Genomic DNA, 24078 nt, shown 5'->3' with positions numbered 1-24078 from the left:
TGACTGTTGGTGTGATAATTTATTTTTTTTATCACTGATAAAACAAACAACAACTATAAAACTTGCACCAGACATACGGAAATAATAACGAATCAATTTCGAAACAATTACGAAACAATTACGAAATGAATTGAAAAATTCGTTTCGATTTTTAGTTGATCCTGAATGGTTCAATATCGGATCGTAAGCTACTTTAAATACAAATTAATAACGAATTACGAAATTAGTGAACGAAACCGCTCAGCCCTAGATTCTATGATTCTATGGATGAGCTTTGTCCAAATTGTAATAAACCTCTGTGAGTTGTCTTTCTCTGTCCTGGCCTATCTGGTTTAGCTTACGCCTGCCGGGTACAGACCCTTTAACTGTGGTCCTACCTGAAATCACTCCACTGGTGCCATTCTCCTGTCTCTGAATAGCTTTCTAAAACACATATTTATATTTATTACAAAAGGCTAAAAGGAAATCATTTAGAGAAAGACACAGAAGTCAGCTTTATTATGACCACAAAGTGGTAGTGAGCAGTCTCTTTAGGCCTCCCAGAGGCTTGAACCATTCCAATTGTGGATAAGCTTTGGCAAGACAGGGCAGAGAGGGATATTCCTTTTTTGGTTTGCTCCATCCTTGTAGCCCAGACTTGTGTTTCCTGGATGCCAGGACTCATGCACACAGTCCCCAGAGCTTGCTGTGGCAAGGAGGCCATGCTTTCCTGTTGGTAGCCAGCCAACTAGGCAAGAGCCATGACCAAGTCCCATCCTTCATCACAGCCAACCACTCAGCACCATTTCCAACTCAGAAGTCTCCAAAGCTGCTTGTTTCCAACTTATCTAAATATCTTCTTTGTAACGGTGCTCTCCATGGATCTGTATTAGTATTTTGGTTCCATTTGCATCCTGGACAGATAAACTATTCAGTCCTGGCTTGTCCTCATCGCTGTCTTCAAAGACAGGGTTGATATAAGCCTCGCTTTTGCTGTCCTCTGCAAAGTCCCTTTGGTTCAACGGAGGCCAAGAGGGATCCCTCTGCAGCTGCCTCTGGAGCACCCGGTACGCGCTGGAGGAACGGAACCGGAAGAGGGCTTTGATCCAGAGCCAGAGGCGGTGGTTTTGCAAGATGGCGTCCTGCAAAGGAAAGGAAGAAGGAAGGCAGGCAGTGAGGCACAACGGCCTGAACACTGGAATGTGCCTCTGGAGACCTGGGTTCAAGTCCTCCCTCAGTCATGGAAACCCATTGGATGACTCTGAGGAAGTCACACTATCTCAGCCGTAGATGAAGGCACGGCTGCTCTGAACAAATCTTGTCAAGAAAACCCCATTTACTTGAATAAGAAATACGTTGGGATATATATATATATATATATATATATATATATATATATATATATATTCAGGATAATAATGCACAATATGCAAATGTTGAGCTACAGCTTCAGGAGATCAAAACTCTTGATAGTTGGAGAGAAAGGAAAAGGTAAAGAAAAGGGGGAATGCAGGAAAGATGTAGAGAAGGGAGGAAGGAGAGAATGAAAAGAAAAAGGGAAGGAAGGAAGGAAGGAGAGAGGGAAGGAAGGAGAGAGGGAAGGACGGGGTGAAGAAAAGAAGGAGAGAAGGAAGGGAGGGAAGGGAGGGAGGAAAGAGAGAAGGGATAGAACCAAAGAGCAAAGGAAGGAAGGAAAAAGGTAAAGAAGGAAGGAAGGAAGAAAGGAGAGAAAGGGGAAGGTAAAGAAAAGGGGAACGCAGGAAAGACGTAGAGAAGGAAGGAAGGAGAGAAGGAAAGGAAAGAAAAGAAGGAAGACGTAGAGAAGGAAAGGAAAAAGAGGGAAGGAAGGAAGGAAGGAAGGAAGGAAGGAAGGAAGGAAGGAAGGAAGGAAGGGGAGAAGAAAAGAAGGAGAGAAAGAGGGAAGGAAGGGAGGGAAGAGAGAAAGAAGGATGGAAACAAAGAGCAAAGGAAGGAAGGAAGGAAGGAAGGAAAGAGGTAAAGAAGGAAGGAGGGAAGGAGAGAAAGGGGAAGGTATAGAAAAGGGGGAACGCAGGAAAGATGTAGAGAAGGAAGGAAGGAGAGAAGGAAAGGAAAAAAGGAAGATGTAGAGAAGGAAAGGAAAAAAGGGAAGGAAGGAAGGAAGGAAGGAAGGAAGGAAGGAAGGAAGGAAGGAAGGAGAGAGGGAAGGACGGGAGAAGAAAAGAAGGAGAGAAAGAGGGAAGGAAGGGAGGAAAGAGAGAAGGAAGGATGGAACCAAAGAGCAAAGGAAGGAAGGAAGGAAGGAAGGAAGGAAGGAAGGAAGGAAGGAAGGAAGGAAGGAAGGATTCTATGATTTGAAGGTGCTTGGAAACATAGATACAGGCAAGCAAAGAAATACACCCTTTGCTCAGCAAAATGTAAGCTTCTGGACACATCTACACTGCTATATAATGTGGTTTAACTGCACTGAACTGCATTATATGCCAGTGTAGACTCATATAATCAATTCAACTGAATTATATGCCTGTGTAGACTCATATATGCCAGTTCAGAATCATATAATCAGTTCAATGCAGTTAAACTGCATTCTGAAACTGCATTATATGGTAGATGGGACCTCAATCAGGACATAAAAGGGGAGGGATGATGATGATGATGATGATGATGATACTGATACTGATGATACAAGAGACTAAGGACACCAGGGTTTGACCCTCCACTAAACCATGGAAACCCACTGGACAAGGCAGACTCTCTCACCTTGAATACAATTAAAGGTAGACACCACCACCATCACCACCACCAACAGAGAAATCCATCAGGTTGGTCGCCCTCCCTATTGGGGATCCTTTAGTCCAGTAGTTCTCAACCTGGAGTCCCCAGATGTTTTTGGCCTTCAATTCCCAGAAATCCTAACAGCTGGTAAACTGGGTAGGATTTCTGGGAGTTGTAGGCCAAAAACATCTGGGGACCCCAGATTGAGAACCACTGCTTTAGTCCTTTTGACCCAAGATGGGATGATCAGGTCTAGGAAGGAAGGCTGTCTTATCTTCAAGTAAGTAAGAAGACAGCAATGAGAGGAATGCCAAGAATTGCTTCTTCCAAGAGTTTTGCTGCCATTTGTGGGGTAGAATGTCCCATCCTTATAATCCCCCCTCCTCATGGTCACTATGCTCCTTGCGGATGGTGTCCATAGCAATGGATGCCACTCTTGTGAAAACATCAACCTTTGGCCATAGAGTCTGAGAGTTGAAAGGGACTCCCAAAGACCACCCAGTCCAGCCCTGTCTTGCCATTCGAGAACACTTGATCCAGACCCTTCAGAGAGTCTTCAAGCTCAGACTCACAACCCCAGTTCCTCACTCACCTCCACAATGAAGGAGACAATAAACTTGACCAGCACCATGATCAGGATGTAAATCCTCCAGATGGTTGGGGTGCAGATGAGCTGTAAGGAAAGGAAAAAAAAAACTCTAGTATGGCCACCTTTCCTGACCACTTCACCCAGTCAAGAGTTTTGCTGCAGGGAGCGGAGCATAATCCTGCTTTTTGCTCCAAGCACAGCTTCTTCATGGCAACGAAGATCTGCATAGTGAAAGCAATGGTATTCCCCGTAGTCACCTACGGATGTGAGAGCTGGACCATAGGGAAGGCTGAGTGAAGGAAGAGAGATTGTGGTGTTGGAGGAAAGTTCTGAGAGTGCCTTGGACCGCAAGAAGATCCAACTGGTCCATACTTCAGGAAATAAAGCCCAAATGCTCACTGGAGGGAAGGATAGTAGAGGCCAAGATGAAGTCCTTTGGCCACATCATGAGAAGACAGGAAAGCTTGGAGAAGACAATGATGCTGGAGAAAGTGGAAGGAAAAAGGAAGAGGGGCTGACCAAGGGCAATATGGATGGATGGCATCCTTGAAGTGACTGGATTGACCTTGAAGGAGTTGGGGGTGGTGACGGCCGACAGGGAGCTCTGGCGTGGACTGGTCCATGAGGTCACGAAGAGTCGGAAACGACTGAATGAATGAACAACAACAGAGCATTGCTTTCAGCCTTGTTCTCATTGGCCAGATCTTGATGCTTCAGGGAGATGGAGAGAAAGGGCTCAATGCCATTTACAGACTCCTTAGCTACTCACCATCAGCCCCTTGTAGATGGCCTCTATGTCAGCAAAGAAGAGGAACAGGCTCAGGCCCAGCTGGATGCAGAGGAAGATGGAGAAAATGTCTGCAGAATCAAAGAATGGAGAAAACCAGTTCAATCCATGGAGATAGCATCTGGACTACGAGTATGGAGACCCAGGAGTAGCAAGGTAGGCACACACATCTCATTGGGACCTTGGAGAGGAGTGCCTGGGAGTCTGGTGGAGTCTCCTTCGCCAGTCTTTAAAAGAAGACTAGATGGCCATCTGTCGGGAGGGCTTGGATGGTGTCCTCCTCCCTGGCGGAGTGGGGGTCTCTTACAACTCCAGGATTCTAAGATTCCTTATTTTTACAGGATGGAATTGGAGGCCTGGCAGTCCAGACAGGGGCAGTTTGGACCAGAGGTCAAAGACAGATGCTTACAAAGGCTGGAATATATATATATATATATATATATATATATATATATATATATATATACCACGGAAGGTCCCCTTCCCAGAACTCACAGTTGGTGTAGATGGGCTTCCTGAAGGGCTTCCCCTTGGAGAAGACAAAGGCCACAGTGATGCAGTAGAAGGTGACAATGGCCCAGAGGGAGGTGTCTTCATAGCTCAGCACCATGTCTTCTGGCTCCGTGGCGTTCCCCGTCCCATTGCCCAGGAGGATGGGCTGGTTCCCCAAAGGACAGCCCCTGCAAGAAGGACCCCCAAGAAGGATGACTTTCCCCTCATTGACCAGCTTTTTCCTCTGCCTTGACCAGGACCAGGGGCGGCTCATCCATTACGCAAAGTAAGCAGTCGCAGAACACTTTTTTTTTGCCAGGGGCACAGAGGCGCCTCTGTAAATGCCCCTCGACCGCCACTTGAGGAGCGCCCCTCAGCTCACAACAGCCCTAGCAGTCCGGGGGGAGCCTCGGCTTTCTTGCCTCGCTGCCAGGCGATCCTCTTCCCAAAGGGGCCGGGCCCTTGAGCCTCGCCTAGCCCCTCTCGTTCCTGCTCCACCTGGTCACCGGGTGCGCAAGCAGAGCCGGCGCTCAATCGTTCTCCACGTTCGATCCCTTCCCCATGACCGGCTCCCTTTCCCGATCCCCCGGCGCTCCACCCGCCTCCTCTCCTCTCCTCTCCCCAATCCGTGGGTGGGCCAAGGGGCGGAGCCACTGCGCCTGGCCCGCTTCAGGTCCGGAGGCGTGTCTGAAGACCCCGGCGTGTGCACCAAAAGTCGCTTCTTCTCCTGACTTTCTCTTCAGCCATTGGGACCGAGAGAGAGAGAGAGAGCCCCTCCGGCTGGAGGTATCTCCCACCTCCGCTCCCTCCTTTGTTTTTGTGCCTACCTTCAGGAAAGGTGGGCATCTCCACCTCTCTCTCTCTCTCTCTCTCTCTTGGTCCCAATGGCTGAGGAGAAAGTCAGAAGAAGAGGTGACTTTTGGTGCACGCCTCCGGACCCAAAGCGGGCCAGGCAAGGGAGCAAATGCGGCAAGTGTAGTTACTGGGATGTATAGTTCACCTGCAATCAAAGAGCATTCTGAACTCCACCAATGATGGAATTGAACCAAATATCGCACACAGAACTCCCACGACGAACAGAAAAAATATATATCAGTGATTAGTTATGGAGAGGGCGCCAAAATACTGTTTGCTTACCGTTGAAAATTACCTAGGACCGCCTCTGACCAGGACTGTTTTGCACTCGGCCAGAGAGAGGCAGGGCTTGATGTGATTGAGCTCGAATGGACATCCCTCCCTTTCTCCCTGCCTTTATTGGTGGTCCACCTCTTCCCCAAGACTGGGAATCAAGGTTTTGAGGCCACCCCTTGATGTTGAACTGCTGTTGGGCATCTAGGTCAAGCATGGCCCTCCAGGTGTTTTGGACTTCAACTCCCACCAGCTGTTAGGACTTGTGGGAATTGAAGTCCAAAACACTTGGAGGGCTGAAGTGTGCCCATACCTGATGTAGGCCCTTATGGAACACAATGGGCTGCCACACAACAACTGTGCCACATCTGGAAATATGCTCCTCCAGCATTTTGCAGAAGAGTAGCCACAGGGAGGAGGAGGGAGCAAGCTTGTTTTCTGCTGCCCTGGAGACTAGGACACGAAACAATGGCTTCAAACTACAAGAGAGGAGATTCCATCTGAACATGAGGAAGAACTTCCTGACTGTGAGAGCTGTTCAGCAGTGGGACTCTCTGCCCCGGAGTGTGGTGGAGGCTCCTTCTTTGAAAGCTTTTAAGCAGAGGCTGGATGGCCATCTGTCAGGGGTGATTTGAATGCAATATTCCTGCTTCTGGGCAGAATGGGGTTGGACTGGATGGCCCATGAGGTCTCTTCCAACTCTTGGATTCTATGATTCTCTGAGTGGCCTGTGTCAGAGACATGGATGCCGCTGTGTAATTCTAGGGCAGCTTACAAGATACATATTCAAGTTGCTAAGCACACACAAAGAAATGAGATCACAACAAAACTGCCTGTAGAGTCATAGCAGTGACTGAACTACCATAAAACCCCAGAAAACAGGACTCAATGGAGGATAATATCCAAAGGTCACCAAAGGTGATACTGTCCTTTGGAATCAGGGGCTGAATTGTAGGCCAGAAGATGACCTCTAGGGGACCCTAAATGAAAGAATCTTTGGTTCTTAGGAAGCAATTGCTAGCCATCAGGGAAAGCCCTAGAGAAGTGGTTGCCACCTTGCTCTTCCCTTGAGCCCCTCTTCCGTTGGGCCAGGACTGACCTGTGGCTGCGGATCGGGGAGTACCACGGCTGGTGCCTGACAAAGCGGAAGGCAAAGATCTGGACGATGAGGGTGAAGCAGACGTTGAGGAAGACGGAGAGCAGCAGAGGAGGTGAGAGGAGGCGACTGGCGGGGCGGTAGGGGGCCAGCTTCGGGTAGGCCTCCGTCAGGCTCACTAAGGAAGGAAAAAAAGAAGACCATTCCAGGGAGTTCTTCTCCATTGCAAACAATAAGGCCCTTTAGACCCGTCGCAAACTCTGTTCCTGCGGGAGAAAACCTTGCTAGCATGTCCCTGACGTCATGAAAATCCGCCTCTCACCCCGCCCCTTTCTCCTTGCGAGAGTGGTTTTTCCTTTGCTAGGGCAGCATTGCCAGCATACTCTCTCAGTTGGCAGAATTCAACTGAGAGAAAATGCGCGCAATGCTGCCCTAGCAAAGGAAAAACCATGCTGGCAAAGAGAAAGGGGCGGAGAAAGGGGCGGGGAGAGAGGCGCAGGCTCATGACGTCAGGGACGTGCTAGCAAGGTTTGCTCCCGCAGGAACAGAGTTTGCGACGGCTCTTATATTCCCTGCCCCACAGCTGGCAGCACCTGGGAAAGCAAAACACTAGGCCTGGGTAACAACGGAAAAATTTGTTTCTAAAATCGATTCGTTTTTTGGGGGGTTTTGCGTTTCGTTATTTAAAATAATTACAAAATTTTCCTTTTAAAAAGTTCGATATTTACGAAATTTCGTAAATGTGAAAAAAATTACAAAACATTAACGAATCGATTTCCGAAACAATAACGAATCGATTCGTTAATGGCGGACGCGACCGCGAAATATGCTAAAAAACCTCCAAAACCTTCTGAAGCTTCCCTCTCCCTCTGTTGTTGACTGTTGGTGTGATATTATAATTTTTTTTCACTAATTAAACAAAAAACTTGCCCCAGCCATGCGGAAATAATAACAAAACGACCTCAGAACAATAACGAAACGAATACAATAACGAAATACAAAGCATTTACAAAAGGTGTTTAAAAATTCGTTTTTAAAAAAATTGCTCCAGAATGGTTCGTTATCGTTTTGTAATTAAAAAAATTAACGAATTATTAACGAATTACGAATTAACGAAATGAAACCGCCCAGCCCTAATGGACACCCACTACCCCATACTCCAATTTCAGTAATGGCCCACAAGCCATGGTTTCACTATCAGTGACATTAAGTCACCTGTGGACCTATGGTGGCCCCATAAATCTCAAAGAGTTTCCTAAGACTGTCGCACCTCAAAGTAGAATCACCTTGCTTAAGACACCAAACAGCATACAGGCGATAGCCTTTATGGTTTATTGAAGTAAAAGATAAAAAGTTCAAAAAGCAAAAGTATAGCTCCAAAGTTCAATACAAGGAAACACTTGAAAACAGGATCCACGGAGACACCAGCAAGGCAAAGTCCCATGAGAACATGACAAAGTCTTGAAACCATGAACATGAAAACTACAAGATGAATCCCAAGCCCCTTGGCTGAAGCGAGAAGTTGCTCTGACACTGGGGTATTTTCAAACAGCCTGTTTAATACCCTTTGGAAAACATGAAGGCATTCCTCTGGCCCTTGGCCTCCCTCTCTCTCTCTTGTTAGCGATTCTCACACTCCTTCGAACCTTAAATTCCAAGCGACCAGCTCAATCTAAAGCTCCAGCCTCATCAAGGTCAGTCTGTTTGATAGTGCTTTCTTGCTCTTTATCTGGCTGAGAACAACTCTCCTCCCTTCCTGAATCAGAATGCACCTGGCTCTCAGTAGTCTCATTATCAACAGCGTCATCCCTTGCTGATGCTGAACTTCTGTACCCTGTTCTTCCTCGTCTATCACAGGGACAGCGCTCTGCACCTGACTGTGAATCTGAATCCCATCATCCTCATCAGAATCATTGACACTATCACTCTGAGATTCCAGCTGAGTCACAACAAAGGCAAAGAACAGTCAGAGGTGGTTTGGTCAGTTCCTTCCTCTGAAAAAGAACCAATGTCATCTGGGATCCCTTGTTGGTCCTTCTGGGCTTCAGGAAGGCTAGGCATCACTGACTGGGGAATTCAGCAGCCTTTTTGGGAAAGGGCCCGAGCCCAGTTCTTATGTGTGTCACGGCCATTAAGTTGACTTATGGTGACTTCATGGATTTCTTAAAGATTTCTCAAGCAAGGAAAAGTCAGGCGTGGTTCTGCTGGTCCTTCCTACAGTAGTCCACAATGTTTTCCCACCCAAGGTACTAACCAGGGTGGGCCCTGTCCAGCATCCAAGATCAGATGAGCTCTGATGCCTATTGGGTATTTGTTGTTGTGTTGAAGTCATTGCTGGTTTGTGGCCACCCTATGGCATGGGTTTCTTGGCAATGTTTTTTTGGAGGACATTTGCCCCCACTGCTTTCCTCTAAAGCTGAAAGGTCAACCAGTGGGTTTCCATAGCCACGTGGCCATGGAAACCCACTGGTTGACCTTTCCTGGTCTTCCTGTATCCAACAATAACATCACTAGATCATACTGGCTTTTAGGGGTCTTCCTGTATCCAACCCTGGTCTTCCTGTATCCAGCAATAACGTCACTAGATCATACTGGCTTTTAGGGGTCTTCCTGTATCCAACCCTGGTCTTCCTGTATCCAACAATAACATCACTAGATCATACTGGCTTTTAGGGGTCTTCCTGTATCCAACCCTGGTCTTCCTGTATCCAACAATAACATCACTAGATCCTACTGGCTTTTAGGGGTCTTCCTGTATCCAACCCTGGTCTTCCTGTATCCAACAATAACATCACTAGATCATACTGGCTTTTAGGGGTCTTCCTGTATCCAACCCTGGTCTTCCTGTATCCAACAATAACATCACTAGATTGTACTGGCTTTTAGGGGTCTTCCTGTATCCAACCCTGGTCTTCCTGTATCCAACAATAACATCACTAGATCATACTGGCTTTTAGGGGTCTTCCTGTATCCAACCCTGGTCTTCCTGTATCCAACAATAACATCACTAGATCATACTGGCTTTTAGGGGTCTTCCTGTATCCAACCCTGGTCTTCCTGTATCCAACAATAACATCACTAGATCCTACTGGCTTTTAGGGGTCTTCCTGTATCCAACCCTGGTCTTCCTGTATCCAACAATAACATCACTAGATCATACTGGCTTTTAGGGGTCTTCCTGTATCCAACCCTGGTCTTCCTGTATCCAGCAATAACGTCACTAGATCATACTGGCTTTTAGGGGTCTTCCTGTATCCAACCCTGGTCTTCCTGTATCCAACAATAACATCACTAGATCATACTGGCTTTTAGGGGTCTTCCTGTATCCAACCCTGGTCTTCCTGTATCCAACAATAACATCACTAGATCATACTGGCTTTTAGGGGTCTTCCTGTATCCAACCCTGGTCTTCCTGTATCCAACAATAACATCACTAGATCCTACTGGCTTTTAGGGGTCTTCCTGTATCCAACCCTGGTCTTCCTGTATCCAACAATAACATCACTAGATCATACTGGCTTTAAGGGTCTTCCTGTATCCAACCCTGGTCTTCCTGTATCCAGCAATAACGTCACTAGATCATACTGGCTTTTAGAGGGTCTTCCTGTATCCAACCCTGGTCTTCCTGTATCCAACAATAACATCATTAGATCATACTGGCTTTTAGGGGTCTTCCTGTATCCAACCCTGGTCTTCCTGTATCCAACAATAACATCACTAGATCATACTGGCTTTTAGGGGTCTTCCTGTATCCAACCCTGGTCTTCCTGTATCCAACAATAACATCACTAGCTCATACTGGCTTTTAGGGGTCTTCCTGTATCCAACCCTGGTCTTCCTGTATCCAACAATAACATCACTAGATCATACTGGCTTTAAGGGTCTTCCTGTATCCAACCCTGGTCTTCCTGTATCCAGCAATAACGTCACTAGATCATACTGGCTTTTAGGGGTCTTCCTGTATCCAACCCTGGTCTTCCTGTATCCAACAATAACATCATTAGATCATACTGGCTTTTAGGGGTCTTCCTGTATCCAACAATAACATCACTAGCTCATACTGGCTTTTAGGGGTCTTCCTGTATCCAACCCTGGTCTTCCTGTATCCAACAATAACATCACTAAATCATACTGGCTTTTAGGGGTCTTCCTGTATCCAACCCTGGTCTTCCTGTATCCAGCAATAACATCACTAGATCCTACTGGCTTTTAGGGGTCTTCCTGTATCCAACCCTGGTCTTCCTGTATCCAACAATAACATCACTAGATCATACTGGCTTTTAGGGGTCTTCCTGTATCCAACCCTGGTCTTCCTGTATCCAACAATAACATCATTAGATCATACTGGCTTTTAGGGGTCTTCCTGTATCCAACCCTGGTCTTCCTGTATCCAACAATAACATCACTAGATCATACTGGCTTTTAGGGGTCTTCCTGTATCCAACCCTGGTCTTCCTGTATGCAACAATAACATCACTAGATCATACTGGCTTTTAGGGGTCTTCCTGTATCCAACCCTGGTCTTCCTGTATCCAACAATAACATCACTAAATCATACTGGCTTTTAGGGGTCTTCCTGTATCCAACCCTGGTCTTCCTGTATCCAGCAATAACATCACTAGATCCTACTGGCTTTTAGGGGTCTTCCTGTATCCAACCCTGGTCTTCCTGTATCCAACAATAACATCACTAGATCCTACTGGCTTTTAGGGGTCTTCCTATATCCAACCCTGGTCTTCCTGTATCCAACAATAACATCACTAAATCATACTGGCTTTTAGGGGTCTTCCTGTATCCAACCCTGGTCTTCCTGTATCCAGCAATAACATCACTAGATCCTACTGGCTTTTAGGGGTCTTCCTGTATCCAACCCTGGTCTTCCTGTATCCAACAATAACATCACTAGATCATACTGGCTTTTAGGGGTCTTCCTGTATCCAACCCTGGTCTTCCTGTATCCAGCAATAACGTCACTAGATCATACTGGCTTTTAGGGGTCTTCCTGTATCCAACCCTGGTCTTCCTGTATCCAACAATAACATCACTAGATCCTACTGGCTTTTAGGGGTCTTCCTGTATCCAACCCTGGTCTTCCTGTATCCAACAATAACATCACTAGATCATACTGGCTTTTAGGGGTCTTCCTGTATCCAACCCTGGTCTTCCTGTATCCAACAATAACATCACTAGATCATACTGGCTTTTAGGGGTCTTCCTGTATCCAACCCTGGTCTTCCTGTATCCAACAATAACATCACTAGATCATACTGGCTTTAAGGGGTCTTCCTGTATCCAACCCTGGTCTTCCTGTATCCAACAATAACATCACTAAATCATACTGGCTTTTAGGGGTCTTCCTGTATCCAACCCTGGTCTTCCTGTATCCAGCAATAACGTCACTAGATCATACTGGCTTTTAGGGGTCTTCCTGTATCCAACCCTGGTCTTCCTGTATCCAACAATAACATCACTAGATCATACTGGCTTTTAGGGGTCTTCCTGTATCCAACCCTGGTCTTCCTGTATCCAGCAATAACGTCACTAGATCATACTGGCTTTTAGGGGTCTTCCTGTATCCAACCCTGGTCTTCCTGTATCCAACAATAACATCACTAGATCATACTGGCTTTTAGGGGTCTTCCTGTATCCAACCCTGGTCTTCCTGTATCCAACAATAACATCACTAGATCATACTGGCTTTTAGGGGTCTTCCTGTATCCAACCCTGGTCTTCCTGTATCCAGCAATAACGTCACTAGATCATACTGGCTTTTAGGGGTCTTCCTGTATCCAACCCTGGTCTTCCTGTATCCAACAATAACATCACTAGATCCTACTGGCTTTTAGGGGTCTTCCTGTATCCAACCCTGGTCTTCCTGTATCCAACAATAACATCACTAGATCATACTGGCTTTTAGGGGTCTTCCTGTATCCAACCCTGGTCTTCCTGTATTCAACAATAACATCACTAGCTCATACTGGCTTTTAGGGGTCTTCCTGTATCCAACCCTGGTCTTCCTGTATCCAACAATAACATCACTAGATCATACTGGCTTTTAGGGGTCTTCCTGTATCCAACCCTGGTCTTCCTGTATCCAACAATAACATCACTAGATCATACTGGCTTTTAGGGGTCTTCCTGTATCCAACCCTGGTCTTCCTGTATCCAGCAATAACATCACTAGATCCTACTGGCTTTTAGGGGTCTTCCTGTATCCAACCCTGGTCTTCCTGTATCCAACAATAACATCACTAGATCACACTGGCTTTTAGGGGTCTTCCTGTATCCAACCCTGGTCTTCCTGTATCCAACAATAACATCACTAGATCATACTGGCTTTCAGGGGTCTTCCTGTATCCAACCCTGGTCTTCCTGTATCCAACAATAACATCACTAGATCATACTGGCTTTTAGGGGTCTTCCTGTATCCAACCCTGGTCTTCCTGTATCCAACAATAACATCACTAGATCATACTGGCTTTCAGGGGTCTTCCTGTATCCAACCCTGGTCTTCCTGTATCCAACAATAACATCACTAGATCATACTGGCTTTTAGGGGTCTTCCTGTATCCAACCCTGGTCTTCCTGTATCCAACAATAACATCACTAGATCATACTGGCTTTCAGGGGTCTTCCTGTATCCAACCCTGGTCTTCCTGTATCCAACAATAACATCACTAGATCATACTGGCTTTTAGGGGTCTTCCTGTATCCAACCCTGGTCTTCCTGTATCCAACAATAACATCACTAGATCATACTGGCTTTTAGGGGTCTTCCTGTATCCAACCCTGGTCTTCCTGTATCCAACAATAACATCACTAGATTGTACTGGCTTTTAGGGGTCTTCCTGTATCCAACCCTGGTCTTCCTGTATCCAACAATAACATCACTAGATCACACTGGCTTTTAGGGGTCTTCCTGTATCCAACCCTGGTCTTCCTGTATCCAACAATAACATCACTAGATCATACTGGCTTTTAGGGGTCTTCCTGTATCCAACCCTGGTCTTCCTGTATCCAACAATAACATCACGAGATCCTACTGGCTTTTAGGGGTCTTCCTGTATCCCACCCTGGTCTTCCTGTATCCAACAATAACATCACTAGATCATACTGGCTTTTAGGGGTCTTCCTGTATCCAACCCTGGTCTTCCTGTATCCAACAATAACATCACTAGATCATACTGGCTTTTAGGGGTCTTCCTGTATCCAACCCTGGTCTTCCTGTATCCAACAATAACATCACTAGATCATACTGGCTTTTAGGGGTCTTCCTGTATCCAACCCTGGTCTTCCTGTATCCAACAATAACATCACTAGATCACACTGGCTTTTAGGGGTCTTCCTGTATCCAACCCTGGTCTTCCTGTATCCAACAATAACATCACTAGATCATACTGGCTTTTAAGGGTCTTCCTGTATCCAACCCTGGTCTTCCTGTATCCAACAATAACATCACTAGATCATACTGGCTTTTAAGGGTCTTCCTGTATCCAACCCTGGTCTTCCTGTATCCAACAATAACATCACTAGATCATACTGGCTTTTAGGGGTCTTCCTGTATCCAACCCTGGTCTTCCTGTATCCAACAATAACATCACTAGATCACACTGGCTTTTAGGGGTCTTCCTGTATCCCACCCTGGTCTTCCTGTATCCAACAATAACATCACTAGATCATACTGGCTTTTAGGGGTCTTCCTGTATCCAACCCTGGTCTTCCTGTATCCAACAATAACATCACGAGATCCTACTGGCTTTTAGGGGTCTTCCTGTATCCAACCCTGGTCTTCCTGTATCCAACAATAACAGCACTAGATCATACTGGCTTTTAGGGGTCTTCCTGTATCCAACCCTGGTCTTCCTGTATCCAACAATAACATCACTAGATCATACTGGCTTTTAGGGGTCTTCCTGTATCCAACCCTGGTCTTCCTGTATCCAACAATAACATCACTAGATCATACTGGCTTTTAGGGGTCTTCCTGTATCCAACCCTGGTCTTCCTGTATCCAACAATAACATCACTAGATCCTACTGGCTTTTAGGGGTCTTCCTGTATCCAACCCTGGTCTTCCTGTATCCAACAATAACATCACTAGCTCATACTGGCTTTTAGGGGTCTTCCTGTATCCAACCCTGGTCTTCCTGTATCCAACAATAACAGCACTAGATCATACTGGCTTTTAGGGGTCTTCCTGTATCCAACCCTGGTCTTCCTGTATCCAACAATAACATCACTAGATCATACTGGCTTTTAGGGGTCTTCCTGTATCCAACCCTGGTCTTCCTGTATCCAACAATAACATCACTAGATCATACTGGCTTTTAGGGGTCTTCCTGTATCCAACCCTGGTCTTCCTGTATCCAACAATAACATCACTAGATCATACTGGCTTTTAGGGGTCTTCCTGTATCCAACCCTGGTCTTCCTGTATCCAACAATAACATCACTAGATCATACTGGCTTTTAGGGGTCTTCCTGTATCCAACCCTGGTCTTCCTGTATCCAACAATAACATCACTAGATCACACTGGCTTTTAGGGGTCTTCCTGTATCCAACCCTGGTCTTCCTGTATCCAACAATAACATCACTAGATCATACTGGCTTTTAAGGGTCTTCCTGTATCCAACCCTGGTCTTCCTGTATCCAACAATAACATCACTAGATCATACTGGCTTTTAAGGGTCTTCCTGTATCCAACCCTGGTCTTCCTGTATCCAACAATAACATCACTAGATCATACTGGCTTTTAGGGGTCTTCCTGTATCCAACCCTGGTCTTCCTGTATCCAACAATAACATCACTAGATCATACTGGCTTTTAGGGGTCTTCCTGTATCCAACCCTGGTCTTCCTGTATCCAACAATAACATCACTAGATCATACTGGCTTTTAGGGGTCTTCCTGTATCCAACCCTGGTCTTCCTGTATCCAACAATAACATCACTAGATCATACTGGCTTTTAAGGGTCTTCCTGTATCCAACCCTGGTCTTCCTGTATCCAACAATAACATCACTAGATCATACTGGCTTTTAGGGGTCTTCCTGTATCCAACCCTGGTCTTCCTGTATCCAACAATAACATCACTAGATCATACTGGCTTTTAGGGGTCTTCCTGTATCCAACCCTGGTCTTCCTGTATCCAACAATAACATCACTAGATCATACTGGCTTTTAGGGGTCTTCCTGTATCCAACCCTGGTCTTCCTGTATCCAACAATAACATCACTAGATCATACTGGCTTTTAGGGGTCTTCCTGTATCCAACCCTGGTCTTCCTGTATCCAACAATAACATCACTAGATCATACTGGCTTTTAGGGGTCTTCCTGTATCCAACCCTGGTCTTCCTGTATCCAACAATAACATCATTAGATCATACTGGCTTTTAGGGGTCTTCCTGTATCCAACCCTGGTCTTCCTGTATCCAACAATAACATCACTAGATCATACTGGCTTTTAGGGGTCTTCCTGTATCCAACCCTGGTCTTCCTGTATCCAACAATAACATCACTAGATCATACTGGCTTTTAGGGGTCTTCCTGTATCCAACCCGGGTCTTCCTGTATCCAACAATAACATCACTAGATCACACTGGCTTTTAGGGGTCTTCCTGTATCCAACCGTGGTCTTCCTGTATCCAACAATAACATCACTAGATCATACTGGCTTTTAGGGAAATTTGTCTTAATCCCGTTAGACTGTCTTTCCAACGAGGGTTGCCAAGCCCCAAAGGAGTGGGTAAGGGCAGAGAAGGGAGGCAGAGGAGACTTACAGCCTAGTTTGGGATTGGGCAGAGGAATTTTGGTGGTTGCCCCAGACGCCTGGAAGCCCTGGAGAGGCCCCAAACTTGCTCTAGGCTTGTGCAAGTGAGCTCTTCAGCACCATAAATGGAGCCAATTTCCCTCCCAACCTGATAGAGAGTGTGTTCAGGGCGAGGATCCACTTACTTGTGAGGCAGACAACGAGGGTGATGCAGACGTCTTGTGTGAAGTACTGGAAATTCCCAAAGATCTGTAGTTGCTAATTTGGAAAAAAAAAACAAAGAGCAATTCACAGGAGCCCCATGAAGACTTGTTTTGCAACTCTTAATAATGGCTTCATTGGTAGGGATTGGAATGAGGCCACAGGGCTTTGCAAAAAAAGACATCCACAAACCAATGCCCTCTTTTATGGAAGGCACCCGCTCTTGCAAACCCATTTGGCTCTTGTGCTGCAGCTGCATTCTTATGCTCCCCTCCCACTTCATGAACGTTGCCCCACATTGGACTTCTTGCAACAGGACCACATGTAATGTATGGTTGGAATGAAATTGAATGGAAGGTGTATGAATGGGGTCTGATGGAGACTGAAGACACCATCCTAAGATATGAGCCTGGAAATACAAAAGGAGGTTAAGAATTCATTAATGGCTGAACTGTGATTAGAAAAGTTGCTGACGAGAACTGCTGACACGGCCAGAGACAGTGATTAACTCTTGGTGGAAAACAACATGTTTACATAGTCAAAGACAATGATACTTTAAGTTAAGGTAGCAAAAAAAAAATGCACCTTACTTAAAAAGGAAAACTAACATCTGTCTGGAACCGATGGGGTCAGCATATTTTAGCTGCAAAACAACCTGTCAGTCATTTACAACTTTTTGGAACAACAACAACAGCAAGAAATATGCTATGCTGTATAAGAGACCTTTTTACTATCCAAAAGTGTGGCAGACAATAGACTGGTTACCCCCTCCCTCTTAACATTTTGGAAAAGAGTCAAGACTTAGTTGTTTGAGCAAGCATTTGAAAATGCAAGGTAAATGACATAGGAATTGGAACGACTGGACGACAAGATTGGACAATGTTTTTATTAGGAGATGTAACTGATGTATGTTTTTAATACTATTGTTATGGTTTTATATTACGTGTTCATGCTTTTAAACGTTTTATGGTGTATTGGGCATCGAATCGTTGCCTCTGTAAACTGCCCTGAGTCGCCTGAAGGCTGAGAAGGGCGGTATACAAATACAGCAAATAAATAAATAAATAAATAAATAAATTGCAAACAAAGTGCTTAATGGGCAAAGGCATTACGCAACATGTAATAGCTACTATAATGTGTAACTCTGATCATTAACCCTACACACATAGCACAAGTTAAACCCATGGATAACAAAATACACATCAGATCTGTAGGGGAGGGTGTAGTGAATTCCCTAGAAAAGTAGGCTCAAGAAGTTCAGCAGCCATTTTGGAAAGGGTGCCAGGGGAATTCATTTTAGTTACTCATTTCCTGAAGGGGGCATGTTTAGAAAGAGCAGCTTTGGAGGGAAATGAGGGAAGACTGTAATTAGCTGAGTGAGAGTGGGCAGAGCCTAACTTGGCAAAAGAAAAAAATGACTTTAAGGGAAGGTTTTGAAACCCTGTCAAGCAGATTGACTGTGGGTGTCAAAGAAGAAGGAGCTGGGAGTTAGGAGTGGTGAAGAGTTAGCGAGAGAGGCCTAAAAATTGGTCAGCTGGCTAGCAGAGATAGCTAGTGAATAGATTTCTACAGCTACTAGGGAGATAGCTGGCAGAGGAGTGAGGAGATAGATCCAGGGTAGGGTGTTTAGAAATTACTTTCAGAGAAGCAATCCTGTCAGTAAATTCTGTGAAGGGAGAGAGAAGTGTTCCTGTGTAACTAAGTCTGAACTGCTTAACATAACCACACACTTTTATGCCAATACTTTGAAACAGCTAAGCTGTATACCTGTTTTGTTCAAGTTATCTTAAATAAACATCAATGTTTTGTTGTTCACAACATCTGCCTCACGTGTGCCTCTATGGGTGAAGTTTTAAAAGCAGTTTCTGGCAGCAAACAAGAGTATGGTGGCAGCGTATAATTTAAAGAACAATCTTTTAGTGTTACATCAGAACACAAGCTAATCCAACACACTTTTGCTTACGATACTTCGAGTAAGCCAAGGGCTTAACAGTGCTTTTAAGAAAGTTCCAGCTTTTATTACAATTTTTTTATTTTGGCTTTTAACCATCTTAAGCCATAGTCCATAACTGGTGGTTGCCACTTTGGTGGGATATTTTGTTCCCCAAAATAAACCTCCATGTGTTACAGAGGGCTTACCCAGAAAAGCAGAGCTGTCCCGAAGAACTGCGTCAAGGCGTAAATGGCCAGGTATTTGAAAACGGCAAAGGAGGACACTAGAGATGCCCGGCCTTCCCTGTGATAGAAAGATCAAGTGTTTGTGATGCACTCAAGGTGACAGTGGTTGGTTCAGGAGCACTGAGGAAACACCTTCAGCCTGAATCAAATGTGCATTGGTGTCTGGGAGAAAGGCCCACCCTTAGGACCACTGTCTGGCCTCACATTGCCTTGCAATCACCAACATGGCAATCTGGATGCCAGGAGAGGAGGTCCAGTGCAGAAAGGAATCCTCTGAAGGGGAGCATAAGAGGCCTCTTTGTATAAATGGGGAGCCCTTTGTTTGTGTCACATGGAAGGAGGCACAACGTACCGGATGAGTTCTGGGACGCACTGGATGTTGGGGGTTTGGGAGGTGAAGGGCGAAGCCACGGAGGCCTCCTGCTCGGAGAGGGAGATCCCCGCATGAGCCATCTTCAAAGCCTGGAGGGAAGGAAGCAAAATAATTCCCAGTGATTACATCTCTCCATCCAAGTAAAATGGGAACGATCCTCTTGTATGCTGTGATCCCTCATGTGTTGGAAGACCTCAATTTCATGTAGGGCAAAACCCCCTCTGTCTGCAATGTAGAATGAACGGGGTTTATTTATTTTATTTATTTCAAATATTTGTACCCCGCTCTTCTCTACCCCCAAAGGAGGACTCAGGGAGGCTTACAGACGGCAACAATTCAACGCCCCCATATACAACAGATAAAACAACAGTTACGTAATCAGTAAAACATGTTCAACATCTGTTCAACATCTTTATTAATGACTTAGATGAAGGGTTAGAAGGCAGGATCATCAAGTTTACAGACGACACCAAATTGGGAGGGATAGCCAATAGTCCAGAGGACAGGAGCAGAATTCAAAACGATCTTGACAGATTAGAGAGATGGGCCAAAACTAACAAAATGAAGTTCAACAGTGACAAATGCAAGATACTCCACTTTGGCAGGAAAAATGAAATGCAAAGATACAGAATGGGGGACAATGCCTGGCTCGAGAGCAGTACGTGTGAAAAAGATCTTGGAGTCCTCGTGGACAGGAAGGTAAACATGAGCCAACAATGTGATGTGGCGGCAAAAAAAGCCAATGGGATTTTGTCCTGCACCAAGAGGAGCATAGTGTCTAGATCTAAGGGAGTAATGCTCCCCATGCTCTATTCTGCCTTGGTTAGACCACACCTGGAATATTGTGTCCAATTCTGGGCGCCACAATTCAAGAGAGATATTGACTCTAAGCTGGAATGTGTCCAGAGGAGGGTGACTAAAATGATCAAGGGTCTGGAGAACAAGCCCTACGAGGAGCGGTTTAGGGAACTGGGCATGTTTAGCCTGAAGAAGAGAAGGCTGAGAGGAGATATGATAGCCATGTATAAATATGTGAGAGGAAGCCACAGGGAGGAGGGAGCAAGCTTGGTTTCTGCTTCCTTGCAGACTAGGACGTGGAACAATGGCTTCAAACTACAAGAGAGGAGATTCCATCTGAACATGAGGAAGAACTTCCTGACTGTGAGAGCCGTTCAGCAGTGGAACTCTCTGCCCCGGAGTGTGGTGGAGGCTCCTTCCTTGGAAGCTTTTAAGCAGGGGCTGGATGGCCATCTGTCAGGGGTGGTTTGAATGCAATATTCCTGCTTCTTGGCAGAATGGGGTTGGACTGGATGGCCCATGAGGTCTCTTCCAACTCTTTGATTCTATGATTCTATGATTAACATTAAAAAAGCTATATAAAATAGTACAACAAGTCCAAGTTCTACAATCAACAACTTAATCTGAAGCCTGTCCATAGTCTGTTTTCCATAGCATTGTCATAATTTTTATTGTCAACCTGCTATCTGAATGCCTGGTCCCATGGCCTCGTCTTCAACTTTTTCCTGAAGGAAAGGAAGGAAGCTGTTGACCTAATTTCACTAGGGAGCGAGTTCCATAGGCGGGGGGGGGGGGGGGCACCGCCGAGAAGGCCCTGTCCCTCATCTCCACCAAGCGCATTTGCGATGAAGGTGGGAAATGAGAGCAGGGCCTCCCCGGAAGATCATAAGTTTCTGTTGTGACTCAGCTGGATTCACAGAGTGTCTCTGATGAGGATGATGGGATTCAGGTTCACAGTCTGGTTCAAAATGTCCCTGTTATAGACAGTGAAGAAGTACAGTTTCCCATGGCAAGGAATGAGAGTGTTGATTCTGAAAACAGCCAGGTGAAGGTGCAGATTGACTCAGAGAAGGAGGACAGTTCTCAGCCTGATAATAAGCAAGCAGGGAAACAGGATGATACTAATGAACAGACTGACCTTGATGAAATGGGAATCTTAGATCGGGCTGACCGTTTGGAATTCCGAATTCGAAGGAGTGAGAGAGTAGCTAACAAGAGGGAGGCCAGAGGCCAAATAAACGCCTTCATGTTTTGCAAATGATATTAAGCGGTGTGCTTAAGATCAAACTTTTGTCAAAGCAACTTTTCGTTCAACTAAGAAGCTTGCCTTGGTTTATCTGGACTATCTTCTTGTGTTCATGGTTTCAGGACTTTGTCATGTTCTTTTGGGTTTTGCTTTACTGGTGCCTTTTTGGATTAAGCTTCAAGTGCAATGTCATATTGATCTTTTGGAAAATTTACCTTTGTCTTCAAGAACTTTTTACCTTTTCTTTTTAATAAACTATAAAGACTTCTGGCTGTGTGCAGTTTGGTGTTTTCAGCAAGGTGATTCTACTCTGAGGTGGGACGTAGGGGGAGATACGTTTAGACTAGGCCTGGGCAACCACAGAAAAATTTGTTTCTAAAATCGATTCGTTTTTTGGGGTTTTTTGCGTTTCAATATTTAAAAGAATTCCAAAATTTTTCTTTTAAAAAGTTCGATATTTACGAAGTTTCATAAATGTAAAAAAAAATTACGAAACATTAACAAAACAAATACGAAACAATTACGAATCGATTCGTTAATGGCGGACGCGACCGCGTAATACGCTAAAAATCCTCCAAATGGGACAGGGGGAACTTCTGAAGCTTCCCTCTCCCTCTGTTGTTGACTGTTGGTGTGATATTATAATTTTTTTCACTAATTAAACAAAAAACAACTATAAAACTTGCCCCAGACATGCGGAAATAATAACGAAACGACCTCAAACCGATAACGAAACGAATACATAACGAATCCGAAGCATTTACGAAACGAATTTAAAAATTCGTTTCGTTTTTAAGTTGCTCCAGAATGGTTCGTTATTGCTTCGTTATAAAAAAAAATAACGAATTTTTAACGAATTACGAATTAACGAAACGAAACCGCCCAGCCCTAGTTTAGACAAGTAAGCTGGGCCAGAACCATATAGGGCTTTATAGGTCAAGACCAGCACTTTGAATTGTGCTTGGAACTGGACAGGCAGCCAGTGGAGCCAGTGGGTTGCCGTCACTTTCTCCACGATGGAATCCTGGGAGTTGTAGTTTGGTGGGACACCAGCCCTGTCTACCAGAGGAGACTAAAGACCTCGTAAGGCTACAATTCACAGGGCTCTACAGCATTGAGCCATGGCAATTTAAGTGGTTTCAAAATGCATTAATTCCACAGTGTAGGTACACTTTGAGTCTTGCTAAGGAAACTATATGAAATCAGGCATAAGACAATAGATGACTTGATAGTCCATAGATCTTCTTGTTGTTGTTGTGTGCTTTCAGGTCATCTCTGACTTAAGGAGACACTAAAGGGAACCTATAAAATTGGGTCTCAAGGGGAAAGAGACCCCCTTCTCAGCCCCATCTCAGTTCTGAGCACAGATTGCTTATGGTGTAATAAACAGAAACGAATACACTGACACAGTAACAGATGAATGAGATTCATTGTTGCATGATCAATATTGTGTACAAAGAAAACCCTAAATATTTGCAAAGTCTTTACTTACCATGAAGAAATGGACATTGCTTTAAATGGGTTTGGAAGGGATTGTTTCCACTAACGATCCCCACCATGTTTACGGGGAAGGGATCAGGATGGGCAACAACAAAGATGGAGACGGCAACAACACAACAACCTGGCTTACCCCACAGTCGTTGGCTCCGTCTCCGCACATCCCCACAAAGTAACTGCAAGACAGGAGAAGACATCATTGGGCCACCCATGAAATAAAACAGGAACACAGAACAATCACTTGGAACGCAGTCTTATGATATCTTTAAGGCTAGCAAGTTTCTTCCTGAAGGGGCTTCCATGCTTCCTGTTTATCTATGGTTGTTTTGTGCCTTTGAGTGACCCTAAGGCAAATCTATTATAAAGTTTGTTGACAAGATGGGTTCACACTGAGAGAGGGGGTTTACTGCCTCCCTCTGAGGCTGAGAGAATGTAACCCACTGTGCCGTTACACCCAGACGTTATAAAAATAAACTAAGATGTGCTTTCCTCTATGTCTGAGCGAACTGCGGGTGTCTTTCTTTAGAAGCTTGAGATATTCAACAACTGAGGCTATTAAAGGTTTTGAGCATTAAAAGAAAAGGATATTTATTCTTCAAAGTCCTTGCAGACTTGGCACAGCTTATCGAGGTTACAAACAGAACAGTCAATAGTGAATCCACAGAGATATTCTTTCTTTCCCTTCTCCTCCAGTCACTGAGTTAACTTTTCCCCAGAAGGCAGAGAAGATCCTGGAATCTTTTCACCCTAACCCTAAGCTGTTACTTTTTAGAAAGACCAGGTCTTTCCCTATCTATAATCAAGGTTAGTTCTGACATTAAAGCAATGAAGTCTCTCTCTATATACCTATATAACTCAGTTTCTCAATAGGCTTCTCTATCTATATTACTTCAATCTCAATCTTCAATATCTATCTATAATATCTCAATCTTCAATTTTTCAATCAGCTATAACTCAATCACTCAATCAAGCTTAGCTATCTATAGTATCTTAATAGTCTTAATAGTACTTACTAGGGCTGGGCGGTTTCATTCGTTAATTTTGTAATTCGTTATTAATTCGTTATTTTTTTGATAACGAAGCGATATTGAACCATTCAGGGGCAACTAAAAATCAAAACGAATTTTTCAATTCGTTTCGTAATTGTTTCGTAATTGTTTCGAAATCGTTTCGAAATCGTTTCGTTATTAT

The 24078-nt window shown here is 44.8% G+C and overlaps 1 protein-coding gene across 1 annotated transcript in view; it reads right to left on the bottom strand.

Annotated features, from left to right (window-relative positions):
* Nucleotides 1-520: 520 nt before the first annotated feature.
* LOC132770360 (probable cation-transporting ATPase 13A5) overlaps nucleotides 521-24078 on the bottom strand; it is a 69567-nt gene continuing 46009 nt past the window's right edge. Inside the window, exons 22-30 of the mRNA XM_067466289.1 lie at nucleotides 23021-23063; nucleotides 19326-19435; nucleotides 18935-19031; nucleotides 16780-16852; nucleotides 6829-7003; nucleotides 4605-4789; nucleotides 4092-4180; nucleotides 3326-3406; nucleotides 521-1121 (exon numbers count right to left, since the gene is read on the bottom strand). Of these exons, the coding sequence (XP_067322390.1) occupies nucleotides 828-1121; nucleotides 3326-3406; nucleotides 4092-4180; nucleotides 4605-4789; nucleotides 6829-7003; nucleotides 16780-16852; nucleotides 18935-19031; nucleotides 19326-19435; nucleotides 23021-23063 (1147 nt within the window). The 3' untranslated portion in view covers nucleotides 521-827. The remainder of the gene's footprint in view (nucleotides 1122-3325; nucleotides 3407-4091; nucleotides 4181-4604; nucleotides 4790-6828; nucleotides 7004-16779; nucleotides 16853-18934; nucleotides 19032-19325; nucleotides 19436-23020; nucleotides 23064-24078) is intronic.

The sequence above is a fragment of the Anolis sagrei genome, chromosome 3 (assembly GCF_037176765.1).
Source record: "Anolis sagrei isolate rAnoSag1 chromosome 3, rAnoSag1.mat, whole genome shotgun sequence".
NCBI classification, from domain to species: domain Eukaryota; kingdom Metazoa; phylum Chordata; class Lepidosauria; order Squamata; family Dactyloidae; genus Anolis; species Anolis sagrei.
This window is presented reverse-complemented; position numbering and strand designations above follow the sequence as displayed.